The following is a 26,026-nucleotide window of genomic DNA, read 5'->3' as shown; positions in this document are numbered from 1 at the left end:
TTTTTATTTTCTTAGTTTTACTTTGTTCTTGGTCCATTTAATACAATCTATTATTTATCAAATAAGAGGATCATTTGTTTAATTTATTTCCATATTTTTCTATGAAAATTTACTAGTTGTCCGCCGACAACTTTTATTACGTGACACATTCACGTTTCACTTCGTCTTACGTTCATAATATAAAAAAAAACTGTCACGTAGAACTTGCTCTATGGTCACGGAATATTTTCGATAAAAATATATTTTTGTTGCAAAATAATAATAGAAATCCAATAAAATTTCGTTTGTCTCGCTTTTTAGTCGTATTTGTTATATAACAGTGTAAACATGCCAATTTTTTGTTGTTAAACTGCGTTATTCAAGTTACTCCGTCATTGAGTGATTGTACGAGAACAGTGCTTTTCCGTATTATTTCTGTTGTAATATTGTGAGAAGTGCGATGTTGCATAGGTAGTGTATAAACTCTTGTGAAATGTCACAACATGGATGTCCAGAGAGACTGTCGAATAGGTCGAAGGGGTTCCAAGAGGAAGGCCCGCAGCCCACGATGGAAGTGTTGGTGGAGACCCTCACAGGCACGGCGTTCGAAATGACGGTGTCGCCCTCCGACACTATATTCGCGATCAAGTCCAAGATATGCAGAGTTGAAGGTGAGTGTAACGCTTTAGCTTTGAAGCTCATTTTTATGGCGTGTTACACAACTTGTAATGTATTCAGGCGCCTTCTCATGCGTCATCAGGTCGACAAAGGATGTCGCTATTGTACGCGGCGCCGCACGATTTACAATAACAACTTGATTAAACATTGTTGCCGGAGAGAAACAAATGTGTTACAAACCCCTCTGTGTGGACATGGCTCTCAAATTGACATTTGAATGCCAACATGATTACTATAATTCAATTTGTGGAAGGACTGCAATCTGCAACAACTGAACTTATGACACTACTATTTATGCAGATATTCATTCTGCCTCTAAAATGACCATATCTAAAATAATAATTTGTCTAAGTAGGTATCTACTATGATACCCAGCTAAATTATATTATGTATTACTAGGTATGCTTGTTTACATCATGTTCTAGAATCTTCTATTTGACCCATTATACTTAGTTGTTTTTAGAATAATAATCTAGATAACTACCAGTGCTCATGAACCTAGGCAACATCAATCAAAAACATATTTTCATAAAATTCTAAGTAGTTTTTCACATTCCAGAAAGATAATTGATAGTGTTGAAGTCTTTAGACATACATACATGTTGTTGCCTTGTAGACACTTGTAATGAAACCCTCATAAACTCCATTTTGAAAAATGACATTCTGATGTAGTTTTTCTAACCATTGTGGTTTGGTTATACATAAAAACAGACACATTAATTTTGATCCAGGTGAAAAATTTGTAGTTTCAGTTGTTACTTGGAATGAAGCTAGCATGTTTCTTTGGAAGGTTTGGATAAAGAAAACCATATTAAAAAAAAAACAAGAATTTTACTACAAATCATCAATAATTTACGGTTCCCTTCACTCAAAAGTATAGATAGCTAATACTGGAAAGGATAGGTAGGTATTAGGTCTTTCATAATTCAAATACCTCTGCTATTTTGATTAAGCTTACTAATTTTATAGATACCCCAACTTTATATTTAACATTTCAATTTCCATGTCTATTGACCTGTCTTAATACAGTCATCAACATGTACCCACTTTAAAACCCTTTCTCATCATTTGAGGACACATAACATTTAGTAAGACTTAACAGTTCAATTTGTCAAAAAAGTTAACGTGACATGGTACTAAAATGTGTTTTAGGTAATGCTCATGACCAAGGAGAAATTTTCCATAAAAACATAAGCTCACGGCTATATCCCAATAAGGTATTCAGAGATACATCCATTGCAAGATGAATTAAGTACATTGAACTTTCTGTTACACCAATGTGATAGATGGTGGCTTGGTGAGCTGTATGGCTGTCTATAATTGTTAAGCCAACTGTGTTAGTGAAAACTGCACCATAAAAACAGTAAATATACCCTCTTCTATCATGTGGGCTGTTAGGTGGATTACCAATCTCATCAATCCTGGTGTCAGGGTTACTATTGAGCCGCCAAAGGCCCCTGACATGGCTCATGTGAAGACTACATACTTACATCAGTAAGTAGTAACTGGGACCAACGGCTAGAAGAGAAGTAAATAAACCAATATAGTTCCTCAAACACATAATCTGGAGACAGATGATGTTGGCACCATGTCAACAGTGGCAATGTAAATATCATTGACCTGGTGCGAGGGTGTAATGTAAACCAATGCACAGACCTTATGTGCCAAGAATAAAATCAGCTGTTGGGGAAAGCACAGCGTAAATAGTTTCTGAATCAGAATCATTTATTCAACTTAATTATCATAGAGAAACTTGTTGAAGGTCAATTTTATTTGAATCTATGTCATTTTGCAAGTTGTTATGGTTCTTTTAGAGTGTATTAGGTACCTATTTTTTTTTCTTTATAAAAATGTGTTATATACCACATGGCATTTCAAAGGCCAAGTTTTGTTATAAAACTGTAATAATATATAATGAGCAATAATGAAGAATCATTTTACTAAAAGCAGAGCTTTGTCACAACAGTTGTACATAGGCATAATTTCAACCTTAATTTGATACAGTATTTGCATTTGCATGAAGTTATGATTCTGGTTTGTTCGTGGTCTGATTTGATTGGTTGCAGATTATATCTATTTTTATTTATTATTATATTTGCATTTTATTTTAGGGTTCAGCTGAAAATCAACATTCTGATGACCCTGGGTCTTCAGAATTTTCAAATCTAGTTTAATTCAAATTCAAAAATATTTTTATTTAGTAGGTAACATAGTTACACTTTGAATCACACTTTGAACTTCTGCAGCTTCTCACAACCTGTAACCTCGGCACAAGGCCCTAGATGTTCTTGCAAAATAAACATAAAATATTGTTGTACAATTTAGTAATGTCAGTTCCCTCCCAGACAGTTAATCTCATACATTTGTGTCTTCTAAATATTGACCAACCTAATATACTTTCTGTTTAATTGTTGTCTTAAGTTGTTGAGCTAAAAACCAGTTTTTCCTGTAATTTATGTTACATTTGATTTGTTATGTTTTAAAAATTTTGTGTTGTTAATAAATACTTAGTCTATCTATGTATATGCCAAAAAATTGGTCCGCTATGAAAAATCGCCGCAGCAAACTATTAATATGCTCCTACGTGCCATGTAGTTACAGATGTAGACACATGCTAAATTTTAGCCATTTCTCTACAATGTTTTTACCACATTGTTTAATTGTCACCTTGACTGCAATTTATCTAGAACAAGTCTTATTTATACAAAACAACTTTATCCACTCATATTAGATATCTAATTATAAACATTCTGGCATGTATCAGTATTTTTTGTTCAAAACATGGTATAAGAAAACCAGGTATGCTCAATCCCATAGGATTAACAAGCCACCATTGCTAGCCCATTGATGACGTAAGAGTTACCACTGTGATATGATACCATTAAATATCTCTCCAAAATTCCAAGGACGAAAATTTTATTATTGAAAATTAAGTGAATTACTGACTAATGTATTTAATTACTATTACTTGTCACATAAATAAAATAAAATAAAACTGTAAGTGAATCTTTTACTAAAAGTTCAAAATTTCCTTGCAAAGTAAATTAAAAAATTTGGTTGTGGGTAATTTATTTTTTACCAAATGGCAACGCAGGGTGGGTCAGCTGGGCTAACCTTGAAATGTTAGCTGTCACTTTTGAGCATACCTGGTCTTCTTATGCCATGGTTCAAAATACATTTTAATATGACAGTTGTTACCAACCCATAATAGAGAATTCCAAACAGGTAGAATGAATGAGTTTGATGAATTATGTTATGTCACACATGAGTCAAGTATTGTGAAAGGCTCAGTGACTCACTGTGTGGTCATTCAGGGGCCTGTTTAATAAAACTTACAATTGTAAATTACAATGACAATTTGATGTACATTGCGGAGTGTGTGATTACGAATATTTTAAAGTTTCATATTAGCTACATAATGTACATCAAATTGTCGTTGTAATTTACAATTGTAAGTTTTATTAAACAGGCCCCTGGTTGTTTAACAGTCAATACATTTTCCATTTATCAGCATATACAACCGTTACCAGCGAGCTATCCGCGCATTATTGACTCAAATGAAACATTTTCTCTGAGATATTATGCTGTGCTGGAATGAGAGCAAATAAAAAATGTAAAAATATAGTCGTAAAATCCGACAGAATGATTGTGTCCTTTCGAACATGATGGATATTTTTTTTTATCATGATGGATAATTGTTACGGGCGACATGTTGATCCCACAAAGTTCCAGCTTAGGACTTCTATGAACAATAGCTGCAAGTTGTCTTTGATTACTAGTGGCTCTGCCCACCCCTTTAAGATTTACGGGTGGTTACGTATATTGTATCCGTTTATGTTTGTATGTATGTCATTAATGGTTTCATGATCCTATCACAGATTAAAAAAAAAATACACTGAAGTTCCGAAGAACTTTCTAATCATGATTTCGCCTTTGTATTTCAAATTGACAATACCAAGACCCAGTTACATATCGATTGTCATTCATTGTCGCGTGTGGGCGGGCCAGGATTCGACGCTAGATTGTCAAAAACCGGGCAGGTGAAAACGAAACAGCTGTCCTCACACTTTCATAGGAATGGCCACGAAACCGGCGGGATTTGGCAGGCCGGAAGTTTTTTTTTAATCGAAGGGTTTACTTAAAAAGAAGGGATTTGTTCTTTAAAAGAAGGGTTACCTCTCTATCACCATTTAACACCATTCTGGTTCGTTAGTACTTAAAGACGCCTTTAAAATTTAAAGAGCGTTTCTGCAACTGACTGTTAAAAGAGGCTAAGGGAGGTATTAATAAACTAATCTCAGCTTCGAGACTGCCCTCAAGATCATGTCAATGTGACAGTTCTCATATAAAAACAGAGCCTTGAGCATGATCTTGAGGGCAGTCTCAGCTGAGATTCGTTTATTAATACCACCCTAAGAAAGTGTCAACGGTGTAAGTTGGACCTTAGGCATAGAATAAGGAATAATACCACTCCTAGGCCTCTATTACACTACACGACTTCTCGGGCCCGACGCGTATATTTCAGTATGGCGAAGTCGGATCCCTACATCCCAAAAAACGATCAATACATCGATGAATAAAACTTTCGACAAACAATTACATCAATGAATGGTTTTTCGAAGTACAGTTCTGGCTTCCCTAAGAGAGTGGCATGCGGTAAGCAGATATCTCCGTCACCTGGTGGTACTTAATCAGGTATTTTTTTTTTTTGTCAAATGCGATATTTGTAATCATCATCGTCATCTCTATAGCGTTATACCGCCGGTCCGCTTACCTAACCTGAAAATGTGAAATCCTCAGGTTAGGTCCGGTTTGTTATAGGCTGTCTGTCTGACTTTCCCCGCGAAGGGAAAACCAGCCCAATACAGGTTAGGTCACATACCTCCGAAACGCATATTAACGCGATATTTGTAATATATAAACATAAACAGCCTATATACGTCCCACTGCTGGGCACAGGCCTCCCCTCAATCAACCGGAGGGGGTATGGGGTATACTCCACCACGCTGTTCCACTGCGGATTAGTGGAGGTGTTTTACGGCTAATAGCCGGGACCGACGGCTTAACGTGCCCTCCGAAGCACGGGATCATCATACTTTATTAGATAATCAGGTAGATATTTGTAACATTATTATTATGAGATTATAATCGTAGGATTGAACTTTTGTTTTGGTTCAACCGAGAATCGACAATGGTACAATCAGATTATAATTATTATGATTATAATTATTAGGATTATTATAATCCATACCATTTTCGCTAGTCGTCGTTATTATTAACCCTCAGGGCTCCTGATATTTGTCCGGCCAAGTAGTTTGTGCCATTTGCGGCAAATCTGCATAAATAATAAGAATGTCGTTTCCGCTCTCTACACCGCTCGAGTAATCGCAGTTTTCAGAGCCCTGCCGTACATGTGCCTGGCCTTCTTCCAATCTGACTCACTCTCCTGTTCATGACAATATGCCATTTTTTTCTCCCACATCATAACATGGCGTGGTCGAACACAGCGACTGCATTAGTATGAATTAATACGCTTTTGTTTTTAGACCGAGTATTTTCATTTTACCTATATTGTCGACACGTGTTGATTTCAATCTCGATTAGTTTAGTGCCAGTTTAAGTCGAGCTCTGTGTCCTCTAATACACCTTTGCATCCTTGTTAACAAAATGGCGCTAACGGGGTTTTAACTAGAAGGCGACGAATTTCAAATTGCATTGTGGTTTAAAGGGGTTGAGCGTACCGTGTTACACTTATTTGATTACATATCTACCTCTATGTACGGTCACGAGTACTAATATGTTATACACTTTGATACCATGTCACATGTACCTTTTTTACAAATTGAACCCGCCATTAGAACCACTTTAGACATATTACTTTTGCACATATGATGTGCAACAGGGTTCTAAAGAGGGCACATGATATTGCTCATGACTGTACCTCATGGGTGCCGCAGCTCGCCAAAAAATCAGTTGATTTGACTACTTCGGAACTACCCTATTTTTGTCATATAATTATATACGTATATTAGTCACAATACCGTAAGCTACATATTACGTAAAAATATTTTAATGTGTATATCATGTGGCTTTATAAATAAATAATTAAGTACATAGATTCCTTCAACAAATCTTCCGCTTAAAGCTTAGGCCTCTCTTTACCTCCGAAGGCGTAGAAAATATATTATCTATACTCCACGTACAGATAACATAATGCTATAAACGAATAAAACAATATTTTTATCCCCGATTACTCTATAAAGCCAAGTGCATCATATCTATTTTTATATAACATAAATTCCTTAGTGGTTACAGTGATATGACACTATTTATAGCACTAAGATACTTTCAATAACAGGTAGGTATGCGGCCTATTTGCTCTCATTGCGATAAATTTGTCGTTCTATAGTGTCTACTACGGGAAGAAATACCGATGTTTTTCTTGCAGCTTTCCTCGGCTATACAGGTTGAGAAAAGCTGCAGTAGTTATAGGCGGATGAGACGTTCAATAAAAACCAATAATGGTTAGTAAACCAATGATTGTTTTCGAATTCATGTTTCGATCATAAATTGTTATCACGTGCTCAGCGGTGAAGGAAAACATCGTGAGGAAACCCACATTCCCGAGAAATGCATTTTCGGAGGTATGTGGCGTAACCTGTATTGGACTAGTTTTCTCTGCCAGTTCTGAAATCATTCGTTCAGTCGGCTTGCTGAACTTCATGTGACGTCACGAATCGGGGATCGCCATCTTGGCTGCTTACGCGGTACGACAGAATCAAATCGATGTTCGATTTGCTCCAATCTGAATCGGCTTCGTCTTAGCCGGTATCCCCCCTGTATTGGACTGTTTTTCCCTTCGCGGGTTGGAAGGACAGACAGGCAGTCGCTTCTGTTAGTAACCGGACCTGTCAAATGTTCAGGTTAGGTAAGCGGACCCTGTGAAAAACGGGGTAATGATTATTTATAACATAACGATTGCCCATGGCGTTGTGAGGTGTGGGCACTTAGTTCATCTTACGATGGATGTAGCTCTGACTACCCCATTGGGATACAGTCGTGAACTTATGTTATGTTATATATTTTTTTATCACACAAGCTGAAGACACGTTTAATTACATAAGAGGGGATTAAGTCCAGTCCTAGTGCTTCTAAACTCATGGACTTATGCAACAAGGGCATGTTATCACCTCGCTTATTAAGTATGAGTATCTACATAGATAAACTCACGCCTATTTCCCACCTGGGTAAGCTGAGCACGTGATAATAATTTATGATCAGACAAAAAACAAATTCGACAATCATTGGTTTAGGCTTGTGGTGGATTCAAATCTGCGACCTCAAAGGAGAGGCAAGCGTTCTACCAACTGCCTCGCTGCCAATTGCTGTGTTCTACCTCGGCTCGTTATGTTATGAATACTAATAATAGATTGTATTAGTGAAAAGTGCACTTAAGATAAATTAATAACTCATTGGTGCAAGCCATTTAATGTTTCAGATTTTGTGGCAAAGAATATCGTACAAATTACATGGTGTGCGCAAATAAGCCTATTTGGTAGTTTCCGCGTAAATATGTCCAGTATTTCCGGAAGTGTGGCGAACGTATCCACATATAGCGATAAGGCGGTTGCGTGGGCGCAGCTAAATTAAGCCGGTGCGCAGACGCCCAACCGCTACCGTAATATAAATGTGCAGTTGACTGAAGAATAATCGTTTATTTAGAGGAAGACAAAGTACAAATTGGCAAGGAAAATCTTTTGGATGCCAATTTGTACATTCCCTGTCTAGTACTTAATTTCTAGTAATTTGGAAACCCTTTTATTAAAACTATGGAAGTTTCATACAAACATTTGTCACCACTTTTTACCCCCCTTAGGGGATGAATTTAACAAAATTTCGTCTTAGTGAGCACCTAAGTTCTAACTGGAACCTCCATGCAAGTTTTGAGACTCTTGTAGGTTTTTAAACTTCGTAATGAGTCAGTGAGTGAGTGGCCCTTCGCTTTTATATTATGAACAATAAAGCAAAGCCAAGCGCTTCGCTTAATCATTCATAATGCGCACAGCCAATGGGCTGCCAGCGGCGGTGTTTCCTGCATCTTATAACCTGGGGTCCTTTAAATCACGGGTGAATAGGCATCTTCTGGGTAAGCTCGTTCCACCGTCGACCTCTTCTTCTCCTCGTGTAAGAACGAAGTCAAGACCGAACCCATCTTAATAAAAAAATAAATAAAAAATGAAGTAAAAAAATAATAATTTGGAATTGCAGGCATCCCTGTGTCGCAGCAGCACCTGGTGTACAACCTGCGCGAGCTGGAGGACGGGTCGTCGCTGCGGGCGCTGGGCATCGCGGACGGCGCGCGGCTGCGGCTCGTGCTGGGCATGCGCGGCGGGCCCGTGTCCACGCGCCGCCTGCCGCCGCCGCCCGAGCCCTGGAGGGACATCGAGCGCCTGCTCGACTCCAACCGGTGAGCCACCGACCCCCACAGGTTGTTCCCAACGGATCACAAGATTCGTTTCAAACGGCCTCCGTGGTCCAGTGGTAGAGCGATGGACTCACGATCCGGAGGCCCAGGGTTCGAATCCCGGTGGGGACATATCACAAAAATCACTTTGTGATCCCCAGTTTGGTTGCGACATTACAGGCTGATCACCTGATTGTCCAAAAAGTAACATGATCCGTGATTCGGAAGGCACGTTAAGCCGTTGGTCCCGGTTACTATTTACTGATGTAACTAAGTAGTCGTTACATGAGTCATGCCAGGGCCTTTGGCGGCTTAATCATAACCCTGACACCAAGGTCGATGAGGTTGGTAATTCACCGCATAACCCACACGATAAAAAGAAGACTCAGCCCACTCTGTTAGGGATTATCTTACAATGTTCATCTTTGTGGTGTTTTTAAAGAAAGAAAGAAAGAAAGAAAATATTTATTTCCATATTGGACGCCACATCGAAAATTCCACTTGATATCAACTCTAAATCACGGCCTGAATCATCTCCCTCAGTATTCGTTACGATGTCACTAACACCCTGTATGTTAATTTGTGTGTATGTTCCAGCGAGGAGTCTGAGTGGGGCTGCAGCAGCGGCAGCGGCTGCAAGGTGACGGTGGTGGTGTTCCGCGAGGGCGAGCGCGTCAACATGCTGCGCGTGCGACACAACCCCGACGGCTCCTACTCGCCGCTGCACACGCACTGTGAGCACGCACTATTATCATGCTCATGGCATATCCTCTTTTGGCTTTGGCACAGAAATGAGAGGGTCGCTTCACCATCCAGCAAAAGTGGCACACTTTGCCAATGTTCCCGGCACCATAGATGGTGCTATTTATGAAAATCGATTTATTCGCGTAATTTATTTAATCGATTTATAAAAACTCGATTATTTTGTAACACCGGCAGTAAAAAAGCACAAAATGTATGTAATACACGCCTATTTCCTACCGGGGTAAGCAGAGACTATGGAATTCGATTTGCTTCGATCCTGACACACTTCTCTTGCTTCCTTCACATTCATCAATCGTTTCATACACGCCGGTTCAGAGTATTTATATAAAAAGAGCTGTATTACTTAAACTTTAGGCAGTTAAGACCAGAGTACAAGAAAGACTAATTTGAAAAAGAAAAGTAGCGAAGGTTATACAAAATTGTAATTTGTGTCCCCAGCGGAGTCCTCCCTATCGCAAGTGTCGTCGGAGTCGGTGTGCAGCGCGTGCTCGTCGTGCGGCGGCGGGTGCGCGGCGGAGCCCGAGGGCGGAGCGCTTGCGCAGAACGCCGTCACCATGGGGAAGATGCTGGACCTGCGGCGCCGCATGGAGACGCTCTCTATCCGACGGCACAAGCCGCAAGGTATTCTTATAGCTAATCGATGCGTATTGACAGCCAAAAATAATACACGTATTGATAAACAGGAGGGTTAAAATGGCCACATCGACGCAATTCATCAAATCAAATCAAACAAGCAACCACCAAAAGGAAACAAACATTTACAAACAACTTGGATGCGGGATGGTGCAACAAAAAAATAATAAATACCTAAAAGTAAAACAAAAGTTAATATAATACATATTTCCTAAAAATATACCTAACCATAATGTAAGGAAACTATAATAATAAATAGTAGATTACAAACTCACATACAAAACAAGTATTGAAACAGATATTCATCTAAGAAAGCAATATTGCAATTTGCCATTTGCGCATGTAAAACTAAGTGCGCAATGCAAATAACATTGAAATTGATTGATTTGATTTTAAGTATTCAACTGTCACTGTGGTCTCAATAGAATCATTTTGTGATCTCTAGTTTGTATAGTACATTGCAGACCCGATTGTCCGACAGAAGTTGATCCGTGCTTAGCAAGGCACTCCGTTAAAGTAACTCCGTCGGTCCGAGCCACTATTTACTTAGTAAGTATGTAGTCGTTACATGAGCATTGTCAGGGGTCTTTGGCGGCTCATTAGTAACCGTAACCCAGACACCAGGGTTGATGGGGTCGATTATTGACCACACAACGCGCTTATTTGCCGCGAGCTGTCCAAAAGATGTCACAGCTAGGTTTCTTAGACTCACTTTAAATCAAGTGATTATGCTTACCCTTAAATCTACTTATTAGTAAGTAACGCAGTTAGTAACCCAGTGGTGTCGTCCGCAGGCGAGCCGGCGGAGATGCAGAAGACCCGCAGCGAGGAGACGTTGTCCGTCCCCAGCGTGGTGGAGCAGTACGAGGAGTTCGGCGGGTACTCGGAGCTGGCGCCGCTGTGCGAGCCCTGCCGCTGCCGCTGCCCGCTGCAGGCGGCCGACAGGTAACACGCACACACACACACTCAAACACACATTAACAAACACACACACACACACAATTGACAACATTTCATTTTTACTAAGGTGCCTTAAATCGAAAACCATTTCGAGATATTTCTATGATTTACACAAAACACATTTTTTCAGATTTTTTAATTCAGTAATAATAGAAATATATTGAAAAATCCACGAGGTCAGAAGAGGAAGGCATAATAAGTTCAGACCTTTACATAAAAATTATAAAAAAAGTAAATGTCATACATAACATGATACTTTGTTTGCGACTTGTTTTAAATACGCATGCAAAGGTACATTACATTATACTGCCTTCATTCTATCAATGGCAGAATCCAATTTTCAAAAAATATTTTTTGTAACTTCTAGTGGAAAAATCTTGAAAAAAAAAATACGTGTCTTCTATTTAAACAAGTACTTTCGAAATAGCACAAAAAAACCACGGCTTAAAAATTTGAAATGTTGTCAATTATGAGCAATATAATGTATCCACTTTGTGACTCTATCGCACTAACATATTTGACATTATAGAGCAATTTGTCAAAAATCATGTGACATGGTACCAAAATGTACATATATTGATGCTCGTGACCGTACGGGACGGCTCTGTGTGCTACATATTTGATTTTTTTGATTAATTCCCTTTTTTTTCATGCATCTTCTGGCAAATTAAAAAAACCTTATCTTACACTTAGCAACTGTTAAGGTGTTCTCGCACTTAATTGTTAGTGGTATAATTGACTCTTGATTTGACGATATTTTTCGTTAATCACGCACCACATGCCGAAATGAAGTAAACTTGCGTAGACAGGCACCTCAACCGCGTCGCGCGCCAACTCAGCAGACTCTGCACGGCATACGGCAAATTGTATCGAATACTTTGACCAATAGCCGTACGACGTCTATTCACGTAGATAGCATTCGGTGCGGCTATTGGTTGAAACTCTCGATATACTTCGCACGCCGTGGGGCGCGGTTCATATATCGCATCGGGTGCGATACACAGCCGGTATGGTTGCAGTCTTACTGAACTACAGTTCATGGAATAATATGGTCTTGTCTTTTCAAACTAGCCTATTTAAAACATTTGTATAATAAACTAAAAAATACTAAAATAAATGTTAATTATTGTACCAGAGTGAAGGTGTCCGGCGGCGTCTCTGGCGGGCTGCTGGTGTCGCGGCGGGAGGCGCGGCGACCGCGCTCGCCCGACCTGGCCTCGCTCGCTTCTGACTATGGTACGTCTGTCGTAACGACAACAACTTCTTTTTGTATAAACAAAAAAGTTAAAATAGCTTTCTGATTATTCGCTTTTTATTAATTTAGAGAATAATCTAATATTTACATCTTGATAGGCAGACTGGCTCAATACATTTGCAAAGAAAATTGTTTGTTAAAGTTAAGTCAATTTTAGTTGGAACTACCGAGTTGGCTGTGTAGAATGAAAATCCTTGTCTTAAGAAGATATAAAGAAAATAAAATGGCGGCAAAAATATAACCTACAAAACTTAAGTGTAATTGAAGATTATTTCGTAAAATGTGTAATAAGCGTTATTTTAATAGTTTATTTCTGTAAAGTAATAAATAGAAGATAAATAATGCTCGATAAAAAGCCGAAGTGTTAATTTCACAAAATGAAATAGGTAACGAGTGATATTGTATAATGAACGTTTTCTTTTTAGTCTGTTGACATGCCAATAAAATCGAAAGTGCTCTTTTTTTCTTTTGCTTAATTATTTTTAGATATCAAATGCGTATGAAGTTGTAAAATGTTAGTGGTGAAATAATAAAGTGTTGTGGTGTGTGCAGGCGGGCTGTCGAGCGCGGGCGCGGGCTGGCGCGCGGCGGCGCGCTCGGCGTCGTCGCTGCACGCCGCCGGCTGCGGCGCCTGCCTGCTGCCGCCCGCAGCGCGCCCGCCGCTCTCGCTCTCCACGCCCGAGCTGGTAACTACACTTGCTGTTTCGCCCGCTTCCTACTATTATTACTTATACACGCGATCGCGTGACAATTTATAAAAATGTTCTTTTTTACAAACAAACGAACGTTCTATGGATGTTTCTATACTTTTTCACACAGATTTTAATGAAATTTAACAATGGTATACTTCCATCATAATCATCGTTAATTTAGGAGTCACACTCTTGTCGGTGTAGCTTTGATATTGATACCTCGTACATTAAAAATATTAAAATACCTGTGTATGAGAAGTACGGTTATTGGCCATCATTGAATATATAAAACTAAAGCACCATAGGGTGCTATAGATTGTCTGTACGAGGGATCGAGTGTAACTGGAGCATTTGTCGTACAGCAGCACGCGCCGCCGCCGCCGCCGCCGCTGGCGCGCCACAAGCACCGCTCGCGGCTGCACCTGCCGCCCGCGCCCGCGCCCGCCCCCGTGCTGGCCCCCGCGCCCGCCCCCGCGCCCGCGCCCCGCAAGAAGCCCCGCTGCGGGCTGTGCCGCAAGCGCCTGAGCATCGCGACGCTGCACCGCTGCCGCTGCGGCGCGGAGTTCTGCGCGCCGCACCGCTACGCGGAGGTGCACGGCTGCGCCTACGACTACAAGGCGGCGCCGGTGCTGCCCGCGCCCGCGCCGCGCCTGCCCAAGATATAGTGCCGGCCGCGGCCGCCGCGGCAGCGCCCGCCGGGCGATACCTCCATTGCTATAGTGACCTCAACGTGTTGCCGCCGGACGTGCTCGTCGAGGCGACGACGCCCGTCCCGGGGTGTCGGCGGGGCCTCGCCCGGTTTTGTCGGTGAAACCGCGGCCGGGCCCCGCCCGCGGACTGTGGACTCGGATGAAATGTGATATAATATTTTGACCTAAATTAAGATAAAAATGTTAAAATCTTCTGCCATGTGTGTGTAAAGTTTTCTTTTTTGTAAACAAATTGCGTTAAAAATTTGACAAAAAAATATATTGATTATAAATACTTATAAAAAATATCGCCCCTAATTAACAGAGGTGCTTTATTTCGTGCTAGATCACTGATTTCTGTAATGTTGTTGTATATTACATTGTATAACACTAGATTAACTGATGCTTATATTAATTTTGTTTGGTATCCGAACGCGGGCTCGGTTGGGTAATATTCACACGGAATCGGGCCACTTGCACAATGACTTAGTAACTTAGATGGAACATATTTTTATAATGTTAAAATGGAGTATTGGGACTGATTCCCGGTTAAAGTGAGGGCTCCGTGACGATGATACTCCTAAAAAAAAATTGGAACTATAGTTTTGACAAAAATATTAAAACTGAAGAGGCATTTGCATCAAAGCAGACAGAAATCACCTAGTATAACAAGAATATAAAGGTAAAATTGCACCTAGTTAATTCAAAGTGATCAGTTTATATTTTCTCTGCTTCGATGGAAAATGTACCTTGTAGCGTAATTTTAGATTCGTTGTGCAGTTGGCCTCATCTTGTCACAGACGGAAAATAAAGTCAGCTTTACCAGGCCAATTTAACAATGCAAAATCTAGAAACAAAAAGTGCTGTACTAGTGGGACTATATTCAATAAATCCTAGTCATTATTCTACGACTTTCGGAACAAATTTTAATGTTATTCAGTTTCCCAATGGCGTAGGATAATTTATTGGTATTCGTGAATACAATTGTAGTACAGAATAATGTTAATTTAGACAATGGATGCAGGTCCTCCTTTAGCTATGAGAAAGGATGCTACCACAGACTGTTAAACAAAGTATAACCACTATTTTTGTAAATGTTAGCCATTCAATTTATGTATAAAAATGGTAATATTATACAATATATTTAAATATTTTATTTTCCATTTCCGGCAAGCTAATAATTTCGATGTGAATATATGAACTAATGAAAATAATTCGTTCGGCTGGGTGTGCCACAATAATTATTTGATTTTCATACTAGAGGTATATTTAAGTTTATAGGTAATTTTTATTTTATTTGGGAAAATAATTTTGGCTGATTTCGAAAATAAATATTTATAAAGCGAACTTTTGTATTTATTTTAAGTTCATTATAAAACATTACATTATGTACATTATAATACGTAATAAATAAAGATTCTTACAATTACTATGTACGTCAAGACCAAGGGACAATATTTAAATTGTTTACACAACATTAGGATCCAATCAAAATACTTGATCGTCTGTCTCTCTCAAAAACTCTTCGAAAATCGCAACGAAGTTGTCTATGCCCTCTTTGAAATTCTCGTCTAAACCCATTTGGTCATCTTCATTGAAGAAGGCGTGTGCGAAGTCGATGATCTTAACTGTTCCCCACGGGTTGGGGGTAGGAGTGTCGTCTGATAGTTGTTCTAACTGCGCTCTGTAGTTCATTTTGATTTTAGAAAGCTTATCTTCATAATTATGGTCAAAGGAGTGGTTATGGTGTAGTTTGTCCAGGGCCTCTGTCCAAGGGGAGTGGATAGGCGAGGGAGGAGTGAAGCTGGAGTGCGCTAAGGATAGGGGGCTGATGGGGACTGCGTTGACTCTCTTATAAGTTGGGCCTTTGGCGGTGAGCTGGCCGCTGAAGTTGGAGCCGGCGTCGGGGCTGATGGAGTGGATGGAGGCGCGTCGCGCCGCGGGCTGTGCGCGACACAGCATGCTGTATAAAATTATTTAATTAAATAATTGATTTTTCGTAATTTAATTGTTAATTAACGAATAACTAAATACTTATTGAACATTTTTTTTTATGAAATCAGACGGCATAGAACATTCGAGTGCGCGAAGGAGAAGTATAGTCCAATTAATTGAAAGGAAGAAGGTCGCGCCCAGCAGTGAGACTTTTACGTCTGACAGAACAGTTCATATACATCCCACTGCTGGGCACGGACCAACGGCTTAAGGTGCCTTCCATCATCTTACTTTTTGCGAACAATCAGGCCATTCAAACACCGCCGAAATAAATAAAAGACAGTCTCACAAGGTGAGTTTGGAATCGAACCTGAACTTTCATATCGTTCTAACTACTGGACCATAGGAGAGCTATGTGTATACATACGTGTCGTTATCAGGGCAGCAGTCCCTCAGCCGCGCGGCGTCGTACACCAGCAGCAGCGAGGCGGAGTACAGTTTCAAGGATCGCTGCCGCGCCGCCCAGCGCTGGATCTTCCACAATCGAGACAACAGTGCCAGCACCAACGACCGGCATAGGAAGGTTGTGCCGTTCAGGAACTTTCTTATCGCTGAAAATAAATGGAAGTAAAAAAAAATAAGATGCTACAAATACATTACATACGCTCAGGATTACATTCCCAGTCGGGGTGGTCAAGTCATTAACCACAAAACACCACTTCGTACTTATTAATTATTTAGATTATTCAATGAAGAAAGCAACTGTCCCGTTCCCGCCAAAAAAAAATTAAGTGTCAAACTGTCATATGATTTATTTTTTGTTTCGGTTTTCCCCGAAGGGTAAGGCAAAACTATGCCCATACAGCCATGTCTGATGATGATGAAACCTAAGCCCCCACCCTCGGAGCAGACTCCTACTCGGAACCCCAAACGAATTAACTCAAAAGTCCGCATAAACTTTTGAGTTATGAAGCGGCTTGTTGGCACGAAGCGAAAATAGGTAGATACACTTTGTCCACCGAATACTCCGATATAATAACATTGTCGCGAATGTTTTCCGACTAACTTAATGCGATTATTAACTACAAAACACCACTTCGTATTAATTATTTAGATTATTCAATGAAGAAAGCAACCGCCCCGTTCCGGTTTCCCGCCAAAAAGCCATTGTCATTTGAGTTGACGCTCGTCGCGCACATTTTTTTTGTGACGTACCAGCAACGACCATATGTCCGTGCAGCCTCTTTCCGTGGTCCTTCCCAAAGCGCAGCAGCTTGCCTCCCGGCAGCGAGTGCACCTGGTACCCCGGGATGCAGAACCCAAGTTGCTGTTTACATTCGCGGTATTTGTTCTGTTCGCTGAGGATTTTCTCTTCTGTTGCTAAAGGGTCCCATGTTCTTTTACCTGAAAGAAATATAACAGGTGTTCAATACACATAAGCTAATTGGGGTAGTCAGAGGTACATCCATCGCAAGCTGAACTAAGTACAATCTTCAAACACTCACCAATCTTAACATCCATAATACAAGGCTCCAACATCCTATCACACAAGTTTTCCAACACAATGTACTCTTGCTCATGGCCGTTGTACGTAAACCTGCGACACCCGTAGTACGTGGGCGTGTATTGACGTAGTTCAACGAGGTCGGGTAGATTGGAGGTGGACAGGCGCGTGTAGAAGTCTATCTCTCGCTTCTGTGACTCTTTGATGATCGGTTTGAGGATCGTGCCGTTGTTGCATTGGAGAACACCTGGAATTTCACGGCCATGTATAGATATCACATTGAAAACAGACGATTCAGAGGTGCTGGGTTCGATTCCCAATCTGGATGTTTAAAAAACAATCAGTGAGTGACGTTAGAAAGATATCAGTTCTCAGTACACAGCACTATAAGCAGAAGGACAACGACCAGGGTGCATTCCTACTAACAGCGGAAAGGCACTGAAGCGGACAGAAGGTGCGGAGCGGAGGGGATAGATATGAGCGGAGCGGAGAAGTGCATTATCGAATCGACCGATCACAGCTCGCATATAAAAGTGCGCAATGTCAAGAAAAGTCAACTAGCAATATTGCTTTTGTAGATAAAAGGAATAGCTTTGATGTGGGCTTTTTAAAGGGAGGTTCCACCAGATCGCAAACAGCCTAAGCCGTTTCTCTGTAGAGAATTACATAAAATTGCAGTAGCTACCCATGTCACCCCCCCCCCCCCCCCCACTCCCCTTGATCTGCCCTTGTCCCCAATAGGCATTCTCATTCGCCCATCGAATATGGTTAGTCTCAGATTGGTGCTAATTCCTGTAAATACCATCTAATTTTATTTTAAGTTATATCTGTCATTTTCTTATCCGCCGAAAAGGAAAGGGACGGGTAATCGACAAGCATAAAATTTATGGAACACACGTCAATTTTAAGCACAAATCTAAAACAACCGTCTAAAAATGTTACATTAGCCAATAACCCGACAGAATTAAGTTGACAGCACACACAACGGTTTGCATACCAGCGAGATACCTTTTTGATTCGCCCGGGCTATTCATTCATTTACTCATTCTTCCTAAAATTAAGAGCTGTCAATCATCCGTCCCTTTCCTTTTCGACGGAAAAGAAAATGACGGCTATAACTTAAAATAAAATTGGGAGGTGTCTGCAGGAATCGGGGCCATTGTCTACGTATCGTATAGTAAACTGTTACGTACCGAGATACTTGTTGTTCTGCGTGCTCATGTGGCCGGCGACCTGCAGCGTGTACGCCTGCAGCGAGGCGGGGTCCGTGGGCAGCGGCAGCGGCGTCGCCATGTTCTCGTCGCGCACGCGCGGGAGCCCGTAGTGCACCTGTAACGTCAGGAATTTTGGTAACATAACCACACCCCGGACACATACAAACAACCTCGTTTTACACAGACACTACATACTATTGACATTATCAACACGCGCAACTGTGTGTTGATTATGTTGAAACGAAAGAACATCGGCGTTCAATTTCAAAATTCGAACATTTTTTTTTACTAAACTGATAAAAAATTAGAACAATGGTCCGCGTACAGCCTTCACGATTCAAGACTAAACTGTGTTCGAGGGGGGGGGGGGGGGGGGGGGGTTGTGGTAAACCTAGCTCAGCCACTGGTGGGGGGCGGAGAGTTGCCGTTCTATACATACGTAGTATTATTCCTTATTCTATGGCATGACAACCGCTGATTGAAAGAATTCTCATACCTAGCATGACCGCCGATAGATCCGTTATTCGGAAGGCACGTTAAACCGTTGGTCCCGGTTTTCTTCTCTCGTGTGGGTTGTGAGATCATTGACCTCACCAACCCTGGTGCAGGGTTACTATTGAGCCGCCAAAGGCCCCTGACATGGTTAATATTTATAACGACTACATAATTATTTAAGATCCCGGTTACTACTTACTGATGTAATTACGTAGTCGTTACATGAGTCGATCAGGGGCCTTTGTCTCAATAATAACCCTGACACCAGGGTTGATGAGTTTGGTAATCCACCTCACCATCCACATGATTGAAGAAGATAGCAGTAGCAGCTTTTTATTAATTCATTATTACACAAAAAAAAACGCGCATGTTGACTCTAAATTCCCCAATGTGACGGGCAGAGCCAAGGGATGATAACTTGCAGCCACTTTTGGTACGAAATTGTAAGGACATGATGAATGGCCCATGCGGTACTGGTAATCAGGGGGGTTAAAAAGTCCATATCGAAGCCATTCATCTAAAAAAGCAATGTCAAATAGCAATATTGCTTTCTTAGATGAATTGCTTCGATGTGGCCATTTTAACCCTCTAGTTGGAAACTACCCTGTTGACGATTCCAAGTGTAACGTTTTTACCAATTGAATAAAGATATTTGCATTAGAGTTTACCTGGTATATTGATCGTTGACGCCGCACGGGCTTTGTCTTGCGCTGGGTGGAAGCATCACTCATTTAGTTGAAACCTGGAGGCAACAGAAATACGATCAATCATCCGCGATTCACTTTGGCAAAATAATTATTAAGAACATGACTTATTCGTCATAAAACGTCGTGTTTTAGGATATCCTTGAAAGTATTTTTCTGTGACATTTTTTATCCAAATTGGTCCAGCGGTTTGGCGTGAAAAAGTAAATAAATAATTAATATAAGTAGTGTGAATTCGACTTCAATTGATGATGGAGGTAGATTTCGTCAAACCGAGGTTTTTCTTGCAGCTTCTTTTCCTCTGCTATACAGGTTGTGAGAAGCTGCAAGTAGTTTTAGGCGGATGAGACGTTCGTTATGCAAAAAATGGCGATTAAAGTGTAACTATGTTACCTACTGAATAAAGTTATTTTTGAATTTGACTTTGATGGATCTTTTTTGATAGGTAAATGCCACGGTCATCAATTGAATTAAATGTAATCGATAATATTATTGATAATTAAACAGTGATTGCATTGAAATAAACCAGTTATCAGTGACGAAGACGAAGTGGATCGATTAACGAAAATAAACAAATTCGAATGTGTGTGAAGTGTTCGAATCCCGGTGGGGACGTACCCTGATGCCAGGGTTGCTGAGCTTGGTAATCACCTAGATAGAAGAGGACAAAACTCAATGTCAGAATTTGAAAAGGATTAAGTAGCTTAGAGTCTCGTATGATTGAGATAGTCACCCTGATAGGCAAATCGGACCGAACCAGCCCGGTAGGGGGGGAATCTAATCCTACAAATACATGATCGTCCAACACATAGCATCGTGATACAACAGACCCTATTCGCCGGCTATGTTTAAGTTCCATGTTATATCCATTAACCGCACACGATCCATGATCCAAACATGAATTCTAACTCAATAAAGTCGAATTATGTGGTAATATCTATTTTAATAAAATAGAATAAATAATTTATTACAAAAGGACGCCACACACAAAAACAAGACATATCATCACCACACACACACACACATCAACATCATTTGAAATTTTCACAAAACAATTAGGTACAAAAAGAAAGCAAAACGGGTATGTTAATAAGATAATTGTGCAGTTATATTTTTTTTTATACTTAGATAGGTACCTCACCTTTTAAATGATGAAACAGAAATTCACAGAACTTTTTACTATTGCTTATTGACCACAAAAACTACTAAGTAGGTAGGTACGTCCTTTTCGAAATGTTACCGAATACGTCCCGTCAATTTACAAGAGCATGATTAACTGTTGTGAATCAGAATGTAAATTGTGGGTAAGCGCAAACGCATATCGATCAACATACTATGCATGTATAGGTACCCATTATACACATATTTTCTTACTTACGAAAACAATAAACCGCAAAATTCTGACGAATTCCATTGAGCTATTTTGTTAAATAAATACTAACTAGCGACTTGTCCTGCCTTCGCTTGACTTTGACCATATTTTTGGACCTATAGACAGTTATAAACTCACACACGTACCTATTCAATCCCTTACCGGGTAGACTGTTTGAAACATACTTTGTTGCACCAAATTAATAACAATAAAATTAAAAGGAAAGAGTTACAATAAGCCTTAACCGGGTACATTGCTAATGGCAGCCTTATCTCGCTTAGAGCGATTGTTTCAGGGCAATTTCAGGCAACCATAAAATGAGGGTATTTCCAGGCCACGTTCTTTAAAAATTATATAGATGGCGCTCTGTGGTGTTGTAATTTAAATAAAAATAAAAAAAAAAACATGAATTTTGCGACGGAAAATTCCACTTGATATTAACCCAGAATCATGTCTGAAACATCCCCCTGAGTATTTGTTACGATGTCACTAAAACCCAGTATAAAAATAATTATTGCTTGATATATGGATCAGATACATATATAATTATGTTGCTTCACTTTTTTTTAAACAGAATTTTAATGGATGGAAGATGCGTTGTACCTGGGTGTAACAACAAGGGTCACCATTTAGTATACCCAAAAACAAAGATTAAAGTTGCTTAGGTATGTCCTGTTATCCATGAAATTAAAAGCAAATCTGTACATTGCGATCTATACAGGGTGTTAGTGACATCGTAACGAAAACTTTGAGGGATGATTCAGGCTATGATTCTGAGTTGATATCAAGTGGAATTTTCCGTCGCAAAAGTATGGAACGGAAAATAATTTAAATAAGCTCTAAAATTTTCATGACTTCTCCGACAGGAAATTCCACTTGATATCGACTCAGAATCATGGTCTGAATCAAACCCTTCAGTATTCGTTACAGTGTCACTAACACCCATACCTACTTGTATGGCTACTGTATGTACTTGTATGGGGTGTAAGTGACATCGTAACGAATACTGGGATATAATGTTTGGGGAACATAGCTTGGAAAGTCCCTTATCAAAATTGATTTAGGAATTAATTAGGTAAGCGTGTCGCATGTTATGCTACAACATAATTTACCAATTTCTTCATTTTAAATAAAAATAAAATACATTTACCTTTGACATATAACACAAGGAAGAAAACCAAAAACTTTTTACGCGGACAAACTAATAATTATGTTATATAATCCAGATTTGGCAATGTTTTTCACAAAATATTTGCTCTCGATTTAGAACTATAAGTACACTGCCAGGCGACGTGTAATTCCTGTTCAAAACCACAGAATGAATGACTGTTATATTATTAGTATTATATTAAAGGATAATAATAAATAATTTGTCACTAGACACTGTTTGCACAGCGGGACATTGAGTAGCTATACCAATGATTTATCTAATCAAGTTTGTCGTGTTATCGACAGATATAAGGTATATTTTACAAGTAAAGTTTTATTGAGGAAAATAAAAATTTAAAATACCATCTTGTAATAAATATAATAATGTTTTTATGAGTCTTAATTACAATATACATTAACTCACGCCTGTAAAGCCTAATGGGGTGGGCAAAGCCACAAGTAAAAGACAACTTTCAGCCACTGTTGATATAAAATCCTAAGAGGGATATGGTGAATCTTATGGTGACAAGGGATCGGCCTATTGTACAGTAGTGTTTCATGTTAGAATTGACACAATCTCTCTGTCGGATTTTACGACATGCCCGGGAAGATAAGCAGCTGAACTTTATTATTCGCTTCCAATCCAGCGTAGATGAGTGTTAATTAAATATGAATTCATGAGTCATTCAACAAATAAGTAGTTGCATTCCAGTTGAAAATATAATCATCATCATCACCATCAGCCCATTAACGTCCCCACTGCTGGGGCACGGGCCTTCCTTGTGGATTGATAGGGAGAACGGGCCTTAAACCCTCACGCGGGCCCAGTGCGGATTGATGGTTATTAACGACTGCTAATGCAGCCGGGACCAACGGCTTAACGTGCCTTCCGAAGCAAGGAGGAGCTCGAGATGAAAACTTTTTTCTTTTTTTTTGAAAATATAATATTAAACTTAAATCGAAAAAGTCTGACTCGGACGGGACTTGAACCCGCAGCTTCTATCAAAGTAGGACGAGATAACTACTGGATTTAGAACCCCAGCCAACCCCTTCGGGTATACCAATGTGGTGTTACATTGTAAAACCGCTTTTAGAACGAAAGTGGAGATCTCTGCAGTTAAAAAAAAAAAAAAAAAAAAAAAAAAATGCCTGCCTGCACCTATAGTTACTGAATGATATAGATATGTAAGAAAATAAACTACGCAGAATTATGTTAAGTAACAAGTAAAACTATAATAATATGAATCTATTCATTTATTGTCTTTTGATTCTTTATACATACGAGGGGAGGTCAAAAAGTTCGCGGAATGAGGGGGAAGGGGGTCGAAATTAAACACGAAACTATTTTTCCTTTTCAATATATTCTCCCTTAACCTTAACACATTTTCCGGATCTATCAAATAATTTGTTTATTCCATCATAAAAAAAAGATTTCTCTTTGCTGTCAAAATAGGCCGAAATTGCAGACTTGACTTCTTCATCATCGCCAAATTTTCGTCCACGCAGTTCCTTTTTCATTTTTGGGAACAAATAATAATCGCTGTGGGCCACGTCTGGACTGTAAGGCGGGTGGTTTAATTTTTCGAACCCGCATCGGTGAATGGCAGCCGTCGCAACATGGCACGTGTGGACGGGTGCGTTGTCGTGCAAAAGGAGCACACCTCTTGACAGCTTTCCTCTTCTTTTTTCCTTGATAGCCTCTTTCAATCTATCCAGTAAAGAAGCGTAGTAATGTCCCGTTATAGTCACACCACGATCTTTATAATCAATCAGCAAAATACCTTCTGTATCCCAAAAAATAGTGGCCATGATCTTTCCGGCCGATTGTGACACCTTAAACTTCTTTGGAGGAGGTGTGCCTTTTTTATGCCACTGCATCGACTCTTGCTTCGACTCAGGTTCATAGTGGTGAACCCAGGTTTCATCTCCAGTAACAATCCGGGCCATAACTTCTTCCTTATTCTCTCCACAGAGCTCTAAAAACTGACGAGAACACTCGACACGCTCGCTTTTTTGAAGTGGCGTGAGCATTCTTGGAACCCATCTTGCGCTGACCTTAGTCATCCCAAGATGTTGATGTAGGATATTTAAAATACTTGTTTCGGATACACCGACCATTGCTGCAAGCTGCTTCTTCTTCAAGCGGGTATCTTCTAATACAAGTTTCTCTACTTTTTCGATGATTTCCGGTGTGGTGGCCTCAATGGGCCGTCCGGAGCGGGGGTCATCTTCAATCGACTCTCTTCCTTGCTTGAAAAGACTATGCCACTTGTAAACCATGGTTTTACCAGGGGCAGAGTCCGCGTAAACTGCTAACAGCTCTTGAAAAATCGTCTGAGCGGATTTTCCTTGCTTGGTGAGGAACTTAATGACGGCGCGGTGTTCAATTTTCTCCATATTCGCTGAGTTCTTCCCGATTCACTTGTTTGCTGGTCGATAGTTCAAACGTTAATGACCCGATTTGCTTCAAACTTGGTACATATACTGTTAATGAGGTGTGCAACTAGCGGCTACCTGTACGAGCAAACCAACCCCCTCCAACCCCTCCATTCCGCGAACTTTTTGACCTCCCCTCGTAATAGGACCTAATAAAAAAATAAAATTGAAAAATGCTTTGGAATAATGTTAGAGGTCACGCTCTTGTGGGCGGAGCATATTCTAAAACTTCTTTATAAGATTTGCCACAGCTTTAATTGTTCCATCTTTCTTCTTGGTCTTCACCTGCCTCTATTTACTTCTATTTTCTCTCCCGTGTCGTATCTTATGTATTTATAAATATTTGTAATCTTTATTTAGTTTCATACTTATATATGCCTTGCCCGCTCTTTCTGCCGAGTTTCCCCTCACTGACTAATTTGTCCAGCAATTGTATAGGCCTGAACATTGGGTTTCCTGTCTTCTCTAACATAACCTCTAGGATTAACTTCTTGGTATCCAAACCCGTGAAATCAGCCAGTTCTAGAGGACCCATTGGGTAGCCCGCGCCTAACTTCATTGCAATGTCGATGTCTCGGGCCGACGCGTCGCCTGAAAGAGTGAAGTTAGAAGATAGTGAAACTCCTTTTTTTAAAGCAGAGGCACACAAACCTTGTTTTACACAGACAATACACATTGACGTTATCATACACATGTAAGTGTGTGCGTGACGCCAGACGCATCAGGGCTGCCTACTATACAATACTTAATTTGACCGGTTTAACTATGACTATGTACAATTTACGCAAGTATATTTTTTTAGAGTAAATAGGTGAATCAGTGAATAAATGAACAAATATTCGAATCAGACGAAAGAACGTCGTAGTCCAAATTCTAGTTATAAATTAAAAGCAATGGTACGCGCGCATCCCTCACGATTGAAGACTAAAGTGAAACCGAGCGGGGGTGAGGTAAAACTAGATCGCCGGAGGGGGGCCGGGAGGAGGTATAGGAACACGTAGTATTATTCCTTATTCTACGGCAGAGGTGTGTTAATTCCGGATTCAATAGGCTAGGTCAAGATTACTCTAAACTAGCGAGCGCTCGAGACGCGAAGTTTTGA

General features: G+C 40.1%; 3 protein-coding genes across 6 annotated transcripts in view; 1 reads left to right on the top strand and 2 right to left on the bottom strand.

Moving 5' to 3' along the window:
• The first annotated feature begins 183 nt into the window (after positions 1-183).
• LOC126373911 (AN1-type zinc finger protein 4-like) lies at positions 184-15,462 on the top strand. The gene is made up of 8 exons (XM_050020268.1): positions 184-650; positions 8,926-9,124; positions 9,719-9,855; positions 10,325-10,507; positions 11,314-11,464; positions 12,615-12,715; positions 13,287-13,420; positions 13,789-15,462. Exons 1-8 carry the CDS (start codon positions 473-475, stop codon positions 14,089-14,091), a joined length of 1,386 nt encoding a protein of 461 aa, XP_049876225.1. The 5' UTR covers positions 184-472; the 3' UTR covers positions 14,092-15,462.
• Positions 15,450-26,026, bottom strand: part of LOC126373831 (inositol polyphosphate multikinase) — a 24,479-nt gene continuing 13,902 nt past the window's right edge. Inside the window, exons 1-7 of one of the 4 annotated variants that reach the window (XM_050020169.1) lie at positions 22,490-22,739; positions 19,932-20,005; positions 18,748-18,883; positions 17,556-17,801; positions 17,266-17,454; positions 16,478-16,661; positions 15,450-16,078 (exon numbers count right to left, since the gene is read on the bottom strand). In XM_050020169.1, the coding sequence (XP_049876126.1) occupies positions 15,604-16,078; positions 16,478-16,661; positions 17,266-17,454; positions 17,556-17,801; positions 18,748-18,883; positions 19,932-19,994 (1,293 nt within the window). In that variant the 5' untranslated portion in view covers positions 19,995-20,005; positions 22,490-22,739 and the 3' untranslated portion in view covers positions 15,450-15,603. Of the gene's footprint in view, positions 16,079-16,477; positions 16,662-17,265; positions 17,455-17,555; positions 17,802-18,747; positions 18,884-19,931; positions 20,006-21,108; positions 21,259-21,485; positions 21,614-22,489; positions 22,740-26,026 lie in introns of those variants that run through there. The other 3 variants (XM_050020170.1, XM_050020166.1, XM_050020168.1) reach the window with 3 other exon arrangements.
• The window catches only part of LOC126373864 (probable 3-hydroxyacyl-CoA dehydrogenase B0272.3), a 14,678-nt gene continuing 13,741 nt past the window's right edge, over positions 25,090-26,026 (bottom strand). Inside the window, exon 5 of the mRNA XM_050020214.1 lies at positions 25,090-25,515. Coding sequence (XP_049876171.1) covers positions 25,277-25,515 — 239 coding nt within the window. The 3' untranslated portion in view covers positions 25,090-25,276. The remainder of the gene's footprint in view (positions 25,516-26,026) is intronic.

This window comes from Pectinophora gossypiella, chromosome 16 (genome assembly GCF_024362695.1).
Source record: "Pectinophora gossypiella chromosome 16, ilPecGoss1.1, whole genome shotgun sequence".
NCBI lineage: Eukaryota > Metazoa > Arthropoda > Insecta > Lepidoptera > Gelechiidae > Pectinophora > Pectinophora gossypiella.
This window is presented reverse-complemented; position numbering and strand designations above follow the sequence as displayed.